This window comes from Danio aesculapii, chromosome 13 (genome assembly GCF_903798145.1).
Source record: "Danio aesculapii chromosome 13, fDanAes4.1, whole genome shotgun sequence".
NCBI classification, from domain to species: domain Eukaryota; kingdom Metazoa; phylum Chordata; class Actinopteri; order Cypriniformes; family Danionidae; genus Danio; species Danio aesculapii.
In genome coordinates, this window is record NC_079447.1 from 42,487,421 (window position 1) to 42,505,992 (window position 18,572).

The following is an 18,572-nucleotide window of genomic DNA, read 5'->3' on the forward strand; positions in this document are numbered from 1 at the left end:
TCATTTCTGTTTATTGCCAAAACTGACAGTTGGAGGGGCGTGGTTAAGTATATTAGCCCTGCCCAACTCCTAAGATATATCTAATCTGACAATTTAACTAAAAAAAAAAAACCACCAAAAATACAGGAAGTGTATTTTCAGATTTTCAGAAGGGCAAACATTTTCTTAATGACATGCACAGATGAATTGTTCACCACAAATCTTTCAATGTGAGCTAATAAAATCATATGGCTAGTTTTGATTTAATGGGAACTTTTGGAGACAAAAGTGAAAATGTGAGTTTGTGTCTGTCATATTAGTGCACAGTATGTACCTAATGGCATGTTGTTGTGAAGTTGTAGATATCAGATAGCAGTTGCACACAAAGCGTTTAAATGCTGACTTGTTCTATGTTTAAGGATTGAAACTGTAAACCTTGGAAACACATCCTTGCCACCGTTACTGACTTGAGCCTCTGCTGTCTTAGAACAGGAACTACTGCTCTTGCTTTCTAACCACACCCTCTAATCCTCTTCCCAGGCTCGCTCACATGGCTTTATTTGATGCACCCGATGGTAAGGCAGTGCTACTGTGTGTGTGTGTGTGTGTGTGTGTGTGTGTGTGTGCATGTGTGTGTGTCTAAGTCATATGATTACACATGTGAATGTGATTTTCTTTTCTTAAATGTGTTCAATTAAATCACAATAACACCAACGTAAAGTGTGGATAAAAGGAAAAGAAAGGTTTAAAGTTTCCTTACACAAAACTGTTTGCACAAGCAAAAAGATGAAAGCAATGACACATACGGTTCTGGTGGCTTTTAGTGACATTTTCGGCATCTAGAGCATGGTAGAACTCATACGCAGATCGTCCAAGAAGATCTTCAGGACTGTAGCCCATCAACTCTGTAACCCTAGAAAGGTGAGAAGCAATTAAAATTAACATTCATAGCCACACACACAAGCATGCACAGAACACACTCACAGACTCGGTCTGCTTAAAGTGCTTAAATATTTTCTTTGATCTGTAAAGTTTAGTATTTTACAGTAAGCCAATTTTATAATGATCCATTTCATGTGATTTGTTTAGCTGTTAACAAGAACCATTATTATGGTGTCGAAAACCAACATACTGTTATACTACATAAAATTCTTCTTCCAAGACAAATTTCTATATGCATCTCCTCCTAGTCCGTTTAAGCTACAAGCACCAAACTTACTCCAAACTGCACTAACTCGGGTTGCTATATCTTGTCCATCTTTTCAAAACCGATTTACAGTTTTCTGAAAACTGATCCAAAAAAAACTGAAAAGTCCAATTGACTTAACATTGGACCAAAATTTGTGACCTCATAATTTTGCGCTAGACTATCATACAGACTTACGGTTGGGCTCATTTAACTCAGACTACCAATCTGCCAATCACTGTGACCTTTCAACTTACTAGTTACAGCCTAGCAACCACTTATGGCACCCTAGCAACTAGCCCCTAGACTTCCATTGTATAAAAGCTGCTATTGACTTTACATTGGACATACTAATTGAGGTCATTGATGTAGACATTATACCACAAAGTGATGATATTACAGACCACTACCTCCTACTATATAAGTTGTGTTTACCTGAAATTAGCAGATCCGCTCCGATATATCGCCCTAGTAGAACTATTGTTCCATCCACCAAAGATGAATTTATAAATAACTTACCTGATCTTTCTCTACTTCGAAATGCACCCGCAAACGCAAATGACCTTGATGTAGTAACCAGCAGTATGGATGCCATCTTTACTAGCACTCTAAATACTGTGGCACCCATCAAACTAAAAAAGGCTAGAGAGAATAAAACTACACCGTGGTGTAATAGTCATACCCGCGCTCTCAAAACAGCAACCCATGCCCTGGAACGTAAATGGAAAAAAACTAATTTAGAAGTCTTTAGAATTGCGTACAAAGACAGTATGTCCAGCTATAGGAGGGCTTTAAAATCTGCCAGGGCTGAGCACCTCCGCAAACTGATAGAAAATAATCATAACAATCCTAGATTATTAATTTAACACCATCGCTGTCAGGGTTCTGCCACTCTGGTCTTGTAAATTCTTGTTTTGGTGGCAGAGTCCGGACACTAGCTCTGTTTTGTCTTGTCCTGTAGTGCTCGGCTCGAGTTTTCTTGGGTCGAGCACTTGTTTTGTCATTGTCTAAGTGCGCGTCATCAAAGGTGCGCGTGGACCGTGCGCGCTCCCGCTTGACGCGGGCGTGCGGGGTCTGCGCGTCCTTGGGACGCGCGCTCTTGTACTCGTGTTTGTGTTGTTTCGTCAGCATCGCGCTGTTTCATTCTCAGCGTCTCTGTCTTGTTGGTTTCGGTTTTGGTTGGCGCTGAGATGAAACATGCGCGTTGCATTTATGTGAGCGCACGGTAAGGTGTTCACTTATCGTGTGCTCGTGTCTTGCGTCTGTTGTCAAAGCACGTGGCTCTGTGTTTACATGGGTCGCGTGCTTTTGTTGTGTGCTTCAGTGTCTCGTCATACGAACACGCGGTTAATGAGTTCTCTCATTGGCTGCGTGTTCTAGTCTTGTTTAATGTGAGCACCTGGCTTGTGTTGTCTCTTTGTGTCAGGTGCTCTCCGTCTATTGTCTAGGCCCACCCTCCTTGTTAACCCATTATTAGTTAATTATGTTCATCTGTTTGTGTATTAATTTCTCCTGCTTATATTCTCCTGATGTCTGCTGTCCTGTGCCAGTTCGTCGTCGATTTTTCCTTGTCCTGTTGTGTATTTCCAGCCCTACCTTGTCCAGCCAACCCAGTCTAGTTTGTTTTTGCTTTATTATTCAGTGTTTTCCCCCTCGGGGTGGTTTTTGTTGTTCTTTTGTTTTATTTTATTAAATAAATCTTATTTTACTCTGCATTTGGGTCCTCGCCCCTTTTTCCCCCCCACGAACCGTGACAGTACGAACTGGCCACATGAGGACCCAGCGGAGTAAAGATGGCTCCCTCTCCAGCCGCATTTCCCAGTTCCTGCATCTGCAATCACTGCAGCAACGCGGCTCGGATCTTGAGGAGTTTGCGGATAAATTCCGTAGGGTAGCTGAGGGGCTACATTTAAATGACTGGTTGCTGATGACCCACCTAAATTTTGCTCTGGACAAGCCCCTTCTTCCTCTGCAGATCCAGAGAATGGTGGGCTGGTCATACCAGCAATTTATTGCTTACATGGTTCAGCAGAAGGAGAGAGTGATCCTTCAAGAGGAGAGGATCCCTTGCACCACCACCAGCACCACCTCCCAGCCCATGTCCAGCCCTCAAGGACTGACCCGCACTCAGAAGCGGAGGTTAAAGAGGAAGGCCTCTGCTGCAGTGTCGGCTCCAGCCCCAGAGCGCCCGCCAGTGTCGGCTCCAGCCCCAGAGCGCCCGCCAGTGTCGGCTCCAGCCCCAGAGCGCCCGCCAGTGTCGGCTCCAGCCCCAGAGCGCCCGCCAGTGTCGGCTCCAGCCCCAGAGCGCCCGCCAGTGTCGGCTCCAGCCCCAGAGCGCCCGCCAGTGTCGGCTCCAGCCCCAGAGCGCCCGCCAGTGTCGGCTCCAGCCCCAGAGCGCCCGCCAGTGTCGGCTCCAGCCCCAGAGCGCCCGCCAGTGTCGGCTCCAGCCCCAGAGCGCCCGCCAGTGTCGGCTCCAGCCCCAGAGCGCCCGCCAGTGTCGGCTCCAGCCCCAGAGCGCCCGCCAGTGTCGGCTCCAGCCCCAGAGCGCCCGCCAGTGTCGGCTCCAGCCCCAGAGCGCCGCTCCGTGCCGGCTCCAGCCCCGGTCATTGCCTTGCCGGCACCACCCAGACGTCTTGCCCTGCCGGACCCAGCCCCGGTCATTGCCTTGCCGGCACCACCCAGATGTCTTGCCCCAGCGTGGCTCATTGCCCTGCCGGCACCACCCAGACGTCTAGCCCTGCCGGCACCATCCAGACGTCTTGCCCTGCCGGTCCCAGCCCGGCTCCTTGCCTTGCCGGCACCATCCAGACGTCTTGCCCTGCCGGCTCCCCACGGGCCTCCAACCCAGCCGGCTCCCCACGGGCCTTCACCCCAGCCGGCTCCCCACAGGCCTCCTGTCCAGCCGGCTCCAGCCCTGCCGGCTCCCCGCAGGCCTTCATCCCAGCCGGCTCCCCACAGGCCTCCTGTCCAGCCGGCTCCAGCCCTGCCGGCTCCCCACAGGCCTCCTGTCCAGCCAGCTCCAGCCCTGCCGGCTCCCCATAGGGCTCCAGCCCTGCCGGCTCCCCATAGGCCTCCTGTCCAGCCGGCTCCCCTCAGGCCTTCAGTCAAGCCGCCTCCAGCTTTGGTGGCTTCCCTCAGGCCTCCTGTGCAGCCGGCGCCCTGCAGGCCTTCAGTCAAGCCGACTCCAGTCCTGCCGGCTCCCCACAAGCCTCCTGTCCAGCCAGCTCCCCTCAGGCCTTCAGTCAAGCCGCCTCCAGCTTTGGTGGCTCCCCTCAGGTCTCCTGTCCAGCCGGCTCCCCTCAGGCCTTCAGTCAAGCCGCCCTCAGCTTTGGTGGCTCCCCTCAGGCCTCCTGTCCAGCCGGCGCCCTTCAGGCCTTCAGTCAAGCCGCCTCCAGCTTTGGTGGCTCCCCACAGGCCTCCTGTCCAGCCGGCTCCCCTCAGGCCTTTAGTCAAGCCGCCTCCAGCCCTGCCGGCTCCCCACAGGCCTCCAGCCCTGCTGGCTCTCATCAGGCAGCCTGCCTTGTCTTCCCTGACAGACTGTCCCTGGGTCGTCCCTCCTGCTCCTCCCTGGTGTGCCCCTCTACCACCCTGGACGGACCCTCCGGCCCCACCCTGGTTTCCTACCGGGGATTCCGACCCATTGAACCCGCCCTGGACTGTCCCTCTGGTCCCGCCCTGGACTGTACCTCCTGTCCCTCCCTGGTCTTGCCCTCCCATCCCTCCCTTGTTTGTTTTGTTGGGTCTGGCTTGGCTCCCCTCCCTCCCCCCCTTCATGTTATCTTGCCTGTTCACTTCCCTGTCTTGTGTTTGTTGATGTTGCCTGTTTTGTTGTCTTGTGGTGTTTGTTGTTTGTCTTGTACCTTGTTGGATGTTCCCTTTAGGGACGCCAGGTGGCGTCCCTTTTGGGGGGGGCTAGTGTCAGGGTTCTGCCACTCTGGTCTTGTAAATTCTTGTTTTGGTGGCAGAGTCCGGACACTAGCTCTGTTTTGTCTTGTCCTGTAGTGCTCGGCTCGAGTTTTCTTGGGTCGAGCACTTGTTTTGTCATTGTCTGGGTGCGCGTCATCAAAGGTGCGCGTGGACCGTGCGCGCTCCCGCTTGACGCGGGCGCGCGGGGTCTGCGCGTCCTTGGGACGCGCGCTCTTGTACTCGTGTTTGTGTTGTTTCGTCAGCATCGCGCTGTTTCATTCTCAGCGTCTCTGTCTTGTTGGTTTCGGTTTTGGTTGGCGCTGAGATGAAACATGCGCGTTGCATTTATGTGAGCGCACGGTAAGGTGTTCACTTATCGTGTGCTCGTGTCTTGCGTCTGTTGTCAAAGCACGTGGCTCTGTGTTTACATGGGTCGCGTGCTTTTGTTGTGTGCTTCAGTGTCTCGTCATACGAACACGCGGTTAATGAGTTCTCTCATTGGCTGCGTGTTCTAGTCTTGTTTAATGTGAGCACCTGGCTTGTGTTGTCTCTTTGTGTCAGGTGCTCTCCGTCTATTGTCTAGGCCCACCCTCCTTGTTAACCCATTATTAGTTAATTATGTTCATCTGTTTGTGTATTAATTTCTCCTGCTTATATTCTCCTGATGTCTGCTGTCCTGTGCCAGTTCGTCGTCGATTTTTCCTTGTCCTGTTGTGTATTTCCAGCCCTACCTTGTCCAACCAACCCAGTCTAGTTTGTTTTTGCTTTATTATTCAGTGTTTTCCCCCTCGGGGTGGTTTTTGTTGTTCTTTTGTTTTATTTTATTAAATAAATCTTATTTTACTCTGCATTTGGGTCCTCGCCCCTTTTTCCCCCCCACGAACCGTGACAATCGCTAAATGAACAAATAATCGGTCATCTTTGGAACAAAATGTTCTACCGCAAACTAGTAGTGATGACTTCATGAATTTTTTCAGTGATAAAATAGAAGGCTTTAGACAGAAAATAGGAGATATTAAACTTTCTGCACCGCCTTATACTTCAGAAACAGTAAACACGCCACTGAATCTAAATAACCTACAGTGCTTTAAAATCCTAGAACAGGAAGAGCTAGACAAAATTATAAATAGCTCTAAACCAGCTACGTGTATATTGGACCCAATTCCAACAAAGTTACTGAAAGAATTGCTACCTGTTATAGGAGAACCTCTTCTTAACGTTATCAACTCTTCTTTATCTTTCGGCCATGTTCCAAATCCTTACAAGTTAGCTGTTATTAAACCTATTATTAAGAAACCACAACTGGACCCCAGCAACTTAGCTAACTATAGGCCTATTTCAAATCTTCCATTTATATCTAAAATACTAGAAAAAGTTGTTTCTGCTCAATTATGCTCCTTTCTGCAGACGAACAATGTTTTTGAAGTGTTTCAGTCAGGTTTCAGAGCTCATCACAGTACAGAAACTGCATTAGTGAAAATAACCAACGATTTACTCTTAGCTGCTGACCAAGGGTGCATCTCGCTATTAGTTCTACTCAATCTTAGTGCGGCATTTGACACCATTGACCATGGTATCCTCATTAATCGCTTAAAGTCTACAGGTGTCCAGGGACAGGCCCTACAATGGTTTAAGTCATACTTAGCTGACCGTTACCAGTTTGTGATTATTGGACAGCCTTCACAAATCAGCCCAGTAAAATACGGGGTGCCTCAAGGATCAGTTTTAGGCCCTTTGCTGTTTACAACATACATGCTACCCCTGGGAGACATTATTAGAAGACATGGGATCAGCTTTCACTGCTATGCAGATGATACTCAATTATATATTTCAACTCCACCTGACGAGACGTCTAAACTGTCCAAGCTAACAGAGTGTATTAAAGATGTTAAAGACTGGATGACCAACAATTATCTTCTCTTAAACTCAGACAAAACAGAATTATTACTTATTGGGCCTAAATCCTGTACACAGCAGATCTCACAACTCGACCTACAATTAGAGGGATACAAAGTTAGCGTTAGCTCTACTATAAAAGATCTGGGTGTCATATTAGACAGCAATTTAACTTTTAAAAATCACAAAAACTGCTTTCTTTCATCTGAGAAATATCGCTAAGTTACGAAGTATGCTATCCATCTCAGATGCAGAAAAGCTAGTCCATGCTTTTATGACTTCTAGGCTGGACTACTGTAATGCACTGTTTGTCAGCTGCCCAGCATCCTCTATTAACAAACTTCAATTAATACAAAATGCAGCTGCCAGAGTTCTTACCAGGTCTAGAAAATGATCACATCACCCCAATTTTATCTTCCTTACACTGGCTGCCTGTTAAGTTTCGTATTGAATTTAAAATATTGCTTCTTACATATAAAGCTTTAAATAATCTAGCTCCTGTTTATCTAACCAATCTTCTGTCTCGCTACAATCCAACTCACTCTTTAAGATCTCAAAACTCAGGGCTTCTGGTAGTACCTAGAATAGCAAAGTCAAGTAAAGGAGGTCGAGCCTTCTCATTTATAGCTCCTAAACTCTGGAATAGCCTTCCTGATAACGTCCGAGGCTCAGACACACTCTCCCAATTTTCTCCCAAACAAACAAGTTCTGCATCTTGTTTATATACACTATGAACAGCAGCTACGCTAATTATTCTCTTTATCCTCCATTTCCACCTGGGGATACTTTTCCCGAGGCTCTTAGACTATGCAGAGTCACTGATTCGATCCAAGACCAACGACGAGATGATCCCAAGGTTTCCATATCCTGGACCAGGCCGTATCCTGAGCAGCTACTGTGGTGGTCATGGAAGAGTGGAGAACATGAGACTGATTCCTGTGATGCTCCAGAGACAGACGAGTCTTCGCTGAGGCCAGCTTCCAGCCTCCGCCACTGAGACTGCAGCTCTGCAAAAGCCAGCGGAGTTTGGCCAGCGGAGAAATTAAAATGATCATGCCCAACTGAGCCTGGTTTCTCTCAAGGTTTTTTTTCTTCACTTTCGACCAAATTGGTGAAGTTTTTTTTTCCTCTCCGCTGTCGCCACTAGCTTGCATGGTTCGGGATCTATAGAGCTGCGCATCGTTGGATTTGCTCTTCAATATTTGGACTCTCAGTAGTGATTATTAAACCACACTGAACTGAGCTAAACTGAAATGAACTTAAACACTACAAACTGAACTACACTGTTCCAATTTACTATGACCTTTTATGTGAAGCTGCTTTGACACAATTTACATTGTATAAGCGCTATACAAATAAAGGTGAATTGAATTGAATTGAACTAACAATATACTAATTCATACTAGCAATACACTAATCCATACTAGAAACATACTAATCCATACTAGAAACATACCAATACAAATATTTGAAATATACAAATTCATATTAGCAATATATTAATCCATATTAGAAACATACTAACGTCATACTAATCATACTAGAAACATGCTAACAAAGCAACATACTAATCATACTAGAAACATGCTAACAAACCAACATATTAATTATAATAGAAACATAATATCAACATAGCAGTCCATACTAGAAACATAATCCATACTAGAAGCATAATAACGACATACTAATCATACTAGAAACATGCTAACAAACATACCAACATACTAATCATACTAGAAACATGCTAACGAACATACTAATACGATATACTAGCAACATGCTAGTTTTTTACTAGAAACATGCTAGCAACATGCAAATTCATGTTAGAACCATGCTAACAACATGTTAATTTATGCTAGAAACATGCTAGCATAATGCTAATTTATACTAGAACCATGCTAATTTATGTTAGCAACACCTTAGCAACCACTTAGAACTCCATAGAAACGTACTTTACTTTTCTAGTTAGGGTTATATTATAAACTATAAGGTAACATTTAATAAATCTTTACATAATTGGACAATCATAAATTAAAGTTTTACTGTTTTACACATTGTTCTTATTAATTACAGTGCATCTGGAAAGTATTCATAGTGCTTCACTTTTTCCAAGTTTTTTATGTTACAGCCTTATTCCAAAATAAATTAAATTCATTTATTTCCTAAAATTGCTACACACAATACCCCATAATGACAATGTGAATTTTTTTTTTATTGTTGCAAATTTATTAAAAATAAAAAACCTGAAAAATCACATGTACATAAGTATTCACAGGCTTTGCTGTGAAACTCTAGACTGAGCTCAGGTACATTCTGTTTCCACTGATCATTCTTGAAATGTTTTAGCAGCTTAGTTGGAGTTCACCTGTGGTAAATTCAGTTGGTGAATGATTTGAAAAGGCATACACCTGTCTATATGAGGTCCCAGGGTTGACGGTGCATGTCAAAGCACAAACCAAGCATGAAGACAAAGGAATTGTCTGTAAATGTCCAAGATAGGATTGTCTCGAGGCACAAGGCTGGGGAAGGTTACACAAAAATTTCTGCTGCTCTGAAAGTTCCAATGAGGACAGAGCAATAATCTGTGTTTGCATGAAATGAATGTTAAATGAATGTTATGGAAATGTGTGATTAATGTATTTAGCTGATCCTTGCACTGAAGTTACATAATGCCAGACAGCTGCAGGTCACTGACTCTCTCTCTCTCTCTCTCTCTCTCTCTCTCTCTCTCTCTCTCTCTCTCTCTCTCTCTCTGTGTGCGTGCGTGTGTGCGTGCGTGCGTGCGTGCGTGTGTCTGTCTGCAGGTCTCTGTGCATTAAAGGGCCTTTTATTCTCCAGCCACTGAACAGAACAGGGGCTGGAGTGAACCTGAGCCAATCACTGAGAAAAGTCAGTACTTATACAAGATGTTTTGTAGGGCTAGTAATCAAATGCAATTGTGTAATACAACTAATCGGTTGTTTAACAAGGCCTAGGGCTGCATTCCAGATCTTTTCACAAATACTTAACTCTAAAAATGCAATAACCATGTTTTAAACTACCCTTTTCTAAATGTGTGTGCACTGACATCACAATAATGACCATAATTACGACTGGATGGCTGTTTAAGTAAGTTAAATGACTCTACTTTCCTCTTACTTTCCAGGTGTCATAAGTCAGAGCTTTTTTAGAAAGTAGGGCATGTTTCAAAAGCTACTATAAAACATTTCAACATTTAAGCAATCATTACTTCCATTAAACATGTCTCATCTGGTCTTTAATTTAATGTTTCTTTATCTATTCTTTGCATTTCTTTATGCAGGTTATAGATAATGCATAGGTACAGTCCTCAGCATACAGTATATAAGTACACCCTTCACAAATCTATCTTTTAAACTCATATTTTTAATAGGAAGCTATACAATATTATATTTGTGCATATACATTAGATTAGTCAGTACTGAAGCCAAATCTGGAGCTTATCTAACAAAATAACTAACGATGACGGTCCAATAACTAGTACACCCAAATTTATATGTTCTAGAAATATATTAAATACAAATTTAAAAGAGGAAAAATCAAGAGAAGCATAAAAAAGTGAAAAATTTTGTTGAAATTTTGGAGGTTATAATTTTATTTTGCAATATTTTGCTTGAATTTAATTGTATTATCTTTCAATTTTTAAATATGTTTGGTGAATAAAATATTATTTGAATAAATATATCTGTTTAATAAATCTGTTTTGTTTAAAATGCACCAAAATAAATTGCCTATATTCACTGAGAAATGGATAAAAATATCGGAGTGGCTATTTGCACTTGTAAACGCGCGCTCTTGTACTCGTGTTTGTGTTGTTTCGTCAGCATCGCGCTGTTTCATTCTCAGCGTCTCTGTCTTGTTGGTTTCGGTTTTGGTTGGCGCTGAGATGAAACATGCGCGTTGCATTTATGTGAGCGCACGGTAAGGTGTTCACTTATCGTGTGCTCGTGTCTTGCGTCTGTTGTCAAAGCACGTGGCTCTGTGTTTACATGGGTCGCGTGCTTTTGTTGTGTGCTTCAGTGTCTCGTCATACGAACACGCGGTTAATGAGTTCTCTCATTGGCTGCGTGTTCTAGTCTTGTTTAATGTGAGCACCTGGCTTGTGTTGTCTCTTTGTGTCAGGTGCTCTCCGTCTATTGTCTAGGCCCACCCTCCTTGTTAACCCATTATTAGTTAATTATGTTCATCTGTTTGTGTATTAATTTCTCCTGCTTATATTCTCCTGATGTCTGCTGTCCTGTGCCAGTTCGTCGTCGATTTTTCCTTGTCCTGTTGTGTATTTCCAGCCCTACCTTGTCCAACCAACCCAGTCTAGTTTGTTTTTGCTTTATTATTCAGTGTTTTCCCCCTCGGGGTGGTTTTTGTTGTTCTTTTGTTTTATTTTATTAAATAAATCTTATTTTACTCTGCATTTGGGTCCTCGCCCCTTTTTCCCCCCCACGAACCGTGACAATCGCTAAATGAACAAATAATCGGTCATCTTTGGAACAAAATGTTCTACCGCAAACTAGTAGTGATGACTTCATGAATTTTTTCAGTGATAAAATAGAAGGCTTTAGACAGAAAATAGGAGATATTAAACTTTCTGCACCGCCTTATACTTCAGAAACAGTAAACACGCCACTGAATCTAAATAACCTACAGTGCTTTAAAATCCTAGAACAGGAAGAGCTAGACAAAATTATAAATAGCTCTAAACCAGCTACGTGTATATTGGACCCAATTCCAACAAAGTTACTGAAAGAATTGCTACCTGTTATAGGAGAACCTCTTCTTAACGTTATCAACTCTTCTTTATCTTTCGGCCATGTTCCAAATCCTTACAAGTTAGCTGTTATTAAACCTATTATTAAGAAACCACAACTGGACCCCAGCAACTTAGCTAACTATAGGCCTATTTCAAATCTTCCATTTATATCTAAAATACTAGAAAAAGTTGTTTCTGCTCAATTATGCTCCTTTCTGCAGACGAACAATGTTTTTGAAGTGTTTCAGTCAGGTTTCAGAGCTCATCACAGTACAGAAACTGCATTAGTGAAAATAACCAACGATTTACTCTTAGCTGCTGACCAAGGGTGCATCTCGCTATTAGTTCTACTCAATCTTAGTGCGGCATTTGACACCATTGACCATGGTATCCTCATTAATCGCTTAAAGTCTACAGGTGTCCAGGGACAGGCCCTACAATGGTTTAAGTCATACTTAGCTGACCGTTACCAGTTTGTGATTATTGGACAGCCTTCACAAATCAGCCCAGTAAAATACGGGGTGCCTCAAGGATCAGTTTTAGGCCCTTTGCTGTTTACAACATACATGCTACCCCTGGGAGACATTATTAGAAGACATGGGATCAGCTTTCACTGCTATGCAGATGATACTCAATTATATATTTCAACTCCACCTGACGAGACGTCTAAACTGTCCAAGCTAACAGAGTGTATTAAAGATGTTAAAGACTGGATGACCAACAATTATCTTCTCTTAAACTCAGACAAAACAGAATTATTACTTATTGGGCCTAAATCCTGTACACAGCAGATCTCACAACTCGACCTACAATTAGAGGGATACAAAGTTAGCGTTAGCTCTACTATAAAAGATCTGGGTGTCATATTAGACAGCAATTTAACTTTTAAAAATCACAAAAACTGCTTTCTTTCATCTGAGAAATATCGCTAAGTTACGAAGTATGCTATCCATCTCAGATGCAGAAAAGCTAGTCCATGCTTTTATGACTTCTAGGCTGGACTACTGTAATGCACTGTTTGTCAGCTGCCCAGCATCCTCTATTAACAAACTTCAATTAATACAAAATGCAGCTGCCAGAGTTCTTACCAGGTCTAGAAAATTTGATCACATCACCCCAATTTTATCTTCCTTACACTGGCTGCCTGTTAAGTTTCGTATTGAATTTAAAATATTGCTTCTTACATATAAAGCTTTAAATAATCTAGCTCCTGTTTATCTAACCAATCTTCTGTCTCGCTACAATCCAACTCACTCTTTAAGATCTCAAAACTCAGGGCTTCTGGTAGTACCTAGAATAGCAAAGTCAAGTAAAGGAGGTCGAGCCTTCTCATTTATAGCTCCTAAACTCTGGAATAGCCTTCCTGATAACGTCCGAGGCTCAGACACACTCTCCCAATTTTCTCCCAAACAAACAAGTTCTGCATCTTGTTTATATACACTATGAACAGCAGCTACGCTAATTATTCTCTTTATCCTCCATTTCCACCTGGGGATACTTTTCCCGAGGCTCTTAGACTATGCAGAGTCACTGATTCGATCCAAGACCAACGACGAGATGATCCCAAGGTTTCCATATCCTGGACCAGGCCGTATCCTGAGCAGCTACTGTGGTGGTCATGGAAGAGTGGAGAACATGAGACTGATTCCTGTGATGCTCCAGAGACAGACGAGTCTTCGCTGAGGCCAGCTTCCAGCCTCCGCCACTGAGACTGCAGCTCTGCAAAAGCCAGCGGAGTTTGGCCAGCGGAGAAATTAAAATGATCATGCCCAACTGAGCCTGGTTTCTCTCAAGGTTTTTTTTCTTCACTTTCGACCAAATTGGTGAAGTTTTTTTTTCCTCTCCGCTGTCGCCACTAGCTTGCATGGTTCGGGATCTATAGAGCTGCGCATCGTTGGATTTGCTCTTCAATATTTGGACTCTCAGTAGTGATTATTAAACCACACTGAACTGAGCTAAACTGAAATGAACTTAAACACTACAAACTGAACTACACTGTTCCAATTTACTATGACCTTTTATGTGAAGCTGCTTTGACACAATTTACATTGTATAAGCGCTATACAAATAAAGGTGAATTGAATTGAATTGAACTAACAATATACTAATTCATACTAGCAATACACTAATCCATACTAGAAACATACTAATCCATACTAGAAACATACCAATACAAATATTTGAAATATACAAATTCATATTAGCAATATATTAATCCATATTAGAAACATACTAACGTCATACTAATCATACTAGAAACATGCTAACAAAGCAACATACTAATCATACTAGAAACATGCTAACAAACCAACATATTAATTATAATAGAAACATAATATCAACATAGCAGTCCATACTAGAAACATAATCCATACTAGAAGCATAATAACGACATACTAATCATACTAGAAACATGCTAACAAACATACCAACATACTAATCATACTAGAAACATGCTAACGAACATACTAATACGATATACTAGCAACATGCTAGTTTTTTACTAGAAACATGCTAGCAACATGCAAATTCATGTTAGAACCATGCTAACAACATGTTAATTTATGCTAGAAACATGCTAGCATAATGCTAATTTATACTAGAACCATGCTAATTTATGTTAGCAACACCTTAGCAACCACTTAGAACTCCATAGAAACGTACTTTACTTTTCTAGTTAGGGTTATATTATAAACTATAAGGTAACATTTAATAAATCTTTACATAATTGGACAATCATAAATTAAAGTTTTACTGTTTTACACATTGTTCTTATTAATTACAGTGCATCTGGAAAGTATTCATAGTGCTTCACTTTTTCCAAGTTTTTTATGTTACAGCCTTATTCCAAAATAAATTAAATTCATTTATTTCCTAAAATTGCTACACACAATACCCCATAATGACAATGTGAATTTTTTTTTTATTGTTGCAAATTTATTAAAAATAAAAAACCTGAAAAATCACATGTACATAAGTATTCACAGGCTTTGCTGTGAAACTCTAGACTGAGCTCAGGTACATTCTGTTTCCACTGATCATTCTTGAAATGTTTTAGCAGCTTAGTTGGAGTTCACCTGTGGTAAATTCAGTTGGTGAATGATTTGAAAAGGCATACACCTGTCTATATGAGGTCCCAGGGTTGACGGTGCATGTCAAAGCACAAACCAAGCATGAAGACAAAGGAATTGTCTGTAAATGTCCAAGATAGGATTGTCTCGAGGCACAAGGCTGGGGAAGGTTACACAAAAATTTCTGCTGCTCTGAAAGTTCCAATGAGGACAGTGGCCTCCATCAATAACGCGGGTGATCAATAACCTGATGGTCACTCTGTCTGAGCTTCTGCGTTCTTCTGTGGAGAGAGGAGAACCTTACAGAAGGACAACCATCTGAGCAGCAATCCACCAATCAGGCCTATATGGTAGAGTGGCCAGACGGAAGCCACTACCTGCCTGGAATTTGCCAAAATGCATTTGAAGGACTCTCAGACCCTAAGAAACCAAATTCTCTGGTCTGATGAGACTAAAATTGAACTCTTTGGAGTGAATACCAGGCGTTATGTTTGGAGAAAACCCGGCACCACTCATCACAAGGCTAACACCATTCCTACAGTGAAGCATGGTGGTGGCAGTGTCATGCTGTGGGAATGTTTTTCAGCAGCAGTAACTGGAAGGCTAGTCATGATAGAGGGAAAGATGAATGCAGCAATGTACAGAGACATCCTGAATGAAAATCTGCTTCAGAGTGCTCTTGACCTCAGACTGGGGCAACGGTTCATCTTCCAGCAGGACAATGACCCAAAGCACACTGCCAAAATATCAATAGAGGGGCTTTACAGCAACTCTGTGAACGTCCTTAAGTGGCCCAGCCAGAGCCCAGACCTAAATCCTATAGAACATCTTAGGAGAGATCTGAAAATGGCTGTACATCGTCACTTCCCATCCAACCTGATAGAGCTTGAGAGGTACTGCAAAGAGGAATGGGCAAAAATTCACAAAGACAGGTGTGCCAAGCTTGTGGCATGATATTCAAAAAGACTTGAGGCTGTAAATGCTGCCAAAGGCGCATCAACAAAGTATTGAGGAAAGGCTGTGAATACTTATGTACATGTGATTTTTCAAGTTGTTTATTTTTAATAAATTTGCAACAATTTCCAAAAATCTTTTTTCACCTTGCCATTATGGGGTATTGTGTGTAGAATTTTGTGAAATTAAACTAATTTAATCCACTTAAAAAATAATGCTACAACATAAAGAAATGTGGAAAAGGTGAAGCACTATAAATACTTTCCGGATGCACTGTATACTGTTATACCTGATGGAAAATTATAAGATAAACCACATCACTTTGGATGACTTTCAAAAACTTTTAAACTACAGATTTTATTTTTAAAGCACTAAATTATAATTAAATTCAATTACAGACTTCAGGTATGACATGAAATATAAACACAACAGTTCATTTAGTTTTCAATGTTAATATTACATTACCAGATATCATGATTTAAGTCTTCTTCAACTCAATAATCTCAATAATTTTACCCTTTAATTAAGAGCACAGAGCAATAATCTGTGTTTGCATGAAATGAATGTTAAATGAATGTTATGGAAATGTGTGATTAATGTATTTAGCTGATCCTTGCACTGAAGTTACATAATGCCAGACAGCTGCAGGTCACTGACTCTCTCTCTCTCTCTCTCTCTCTCTCTCTCTCTCTCTCTCTCTCTCTCTCTCTCTCTCTCTCTGTGTGCGTGCGTGTGTGCGTGCGTGCGTGCGTGCGTGTGTCTGTCTGCAGGTCTCTGTGCATTAAAGGGCCTTTTATTCTCCAGCCACTGAACAGAACAGGGGCTGGAGTGAACCTGAGCCAATCACTGAGAAAAGTCAGTACTTATACAAGATGTTTTGTAGGGCTAGTAATCAAATGCAATTGTGTAATACAACTAATCGGTTGTTTAACAAGGCCTAGGGCTGCATTCCAGATCTTTTCACAAATACTTAACTCTAAAAATGCAATAACCATGTTTTAAACTACCCTTTTCTAAATGTGTGTGCACTGACATCACAATAATGACCATAATTACGACTGGATGGCTGTTTAAGTAAGTTAAATGACTCTACTTTCCTCTTACTTTCCAGGTGTCATAAGTCAGAGCTTTTTTAGAAAGTAGGGCATGTTTCAAAAGCTACTATAAAACATTTCAACATTTAAGCAATCATTACTTCCATTAAACATGTCTCATCTGGTCTTTAATTTAATGTTTCTTTATCTATTCTTTGCATTTCTTTATGCAGGTTATAGATAATGCATAGGTACAGTCCTCAGCATACAGTATATAAGTACACCCTTCACAAATCTATCTTTTAAACTCATATTTTTAATAGGAAGCTATACAATATTATATTTGTGCATATACATTAGATTAGTCAGTACTGAAGCCAAATCTGGAGCTTATCTAACAAAATAACTAACGATGACGGTCCAATAACTAGTACACCCAAATTTATATGTTCTAGAAATATATTAAATACAAATTTAAAAGAGGAAAAATCAAGAGAAGCATAAAAAAGTGAAAAATTTTGTTGAAATTTTGGAGGTTATAATTTTATTTTGCAATATTTTGCTTGAATTTAATTGTATTATCTTTCAATTTTTAAATATGTTTGGTGAATAAAATATTATTTGAATAAATATATCTGTTTAATAAATCTGTTTTGTTTAAAATGCACCAAAATAAATTGCCTATATTCACTGAGAAATGGATAAAAATATCGGAGTGGCTATTTGCACTTGTAAATAGCCCGCCTTGTTGGCAGAAGCAATTTGCACAAACTCAACCCAAATTCCCTCTAACCAAGCTCAAACTGTTGCGACGTGCCTCAATTGGGGTCAAATGCTGGTCAAATTAAGGCGCAAATTTTATATTTTAATTTTCAATCAATCAGACTGTGGATGCGGTAAAGTGAATCAGAGGAATGTGTTAACCTACTAATTTCTTGGTAAGTAATGTTTTTAATTTTATTGCATTGTTTTAAAGTTCTGTTATATGTTTTTAACAGCCATGGATGTTACAAGTGGTATTATGTGTTTAGTTGGTTATTTCCACGTCATGTAGAATGTTTTTATGTTTTGTAACGTATGCTAATAATAGGGATGATAAAAAACATGATTTGCATTACTGAATTGGCATATCGTTGTGATATACCATCGAAAAAGCTATTTATGTAACACAACTTGGCATGATCTACCTGTATTACTTACAAACACACAATATTGTAAACGAAACGTAAAATTGATTTTTTAAAATTTCCCCATACTATGGAGTCAATCTAGCAATATTTGCTTGCAAAATAAAAAAAAAAGGTTTGGCAAAAAAATAATAAAGTATTGAGCAAAAAAATTTTTTAAATAAATGCAAATCTCCAAAAATGGCAAAGCAAAACTTTATTTTTAAGAAATAAAAATGAATTTTGCTAAAAAAATAAAATAAAGAACTGCAAAGGGAAAGTTTAGTTTTAAGAAATAAAAATGAAATTTGCAAACAAAATAAGAACTGCAAATAAAAATTAAGCAGTGCAAAAAACTAAAATATTTGCAGTTGATTGCAATGCTCATTTTGATTTGCTTTTTAGTCAACCGTGAGTTCGCGATGCGGTTTTCACTTTGCACTTCACGTTTCAATGTGTGGCCTTGATTTGACAAGGGGACAGAGTCTATATATATATATATATACATTTTTTTTTTTTTTTTTTCGGCTTAGTCCCTTTATTAATCTGGGGTCGCTACCGTGGAATGAACCGCCAACTTAGCCAGCATGTTTTACGCAGTGGATGCTCTTCCAG

General features: G+C 41.2%; 1 protein-coding gene across 1 annotated transcript in view; it reads right to left on the minus strand.

Moving 5' to 3' along the window:
• Positions 1 to 18,572, minus strand: part of epas1b (endothelial PAS domain protein 1b) — an 82,414-nt gene that overhangs the window by 24,641 nt on the left and 39,201 nt on the right. Inside the window, exon 7 of the mRNA XM_056471013.1 lies at positions 786 to 892. Within this exon, the coding sequence (XP_056326988.1) occupies positions 786 to 892 (107 nt within the window). The remainder of the gene's footprint in view (positions 1 to 785; positions 893 to 18,572) is intronic.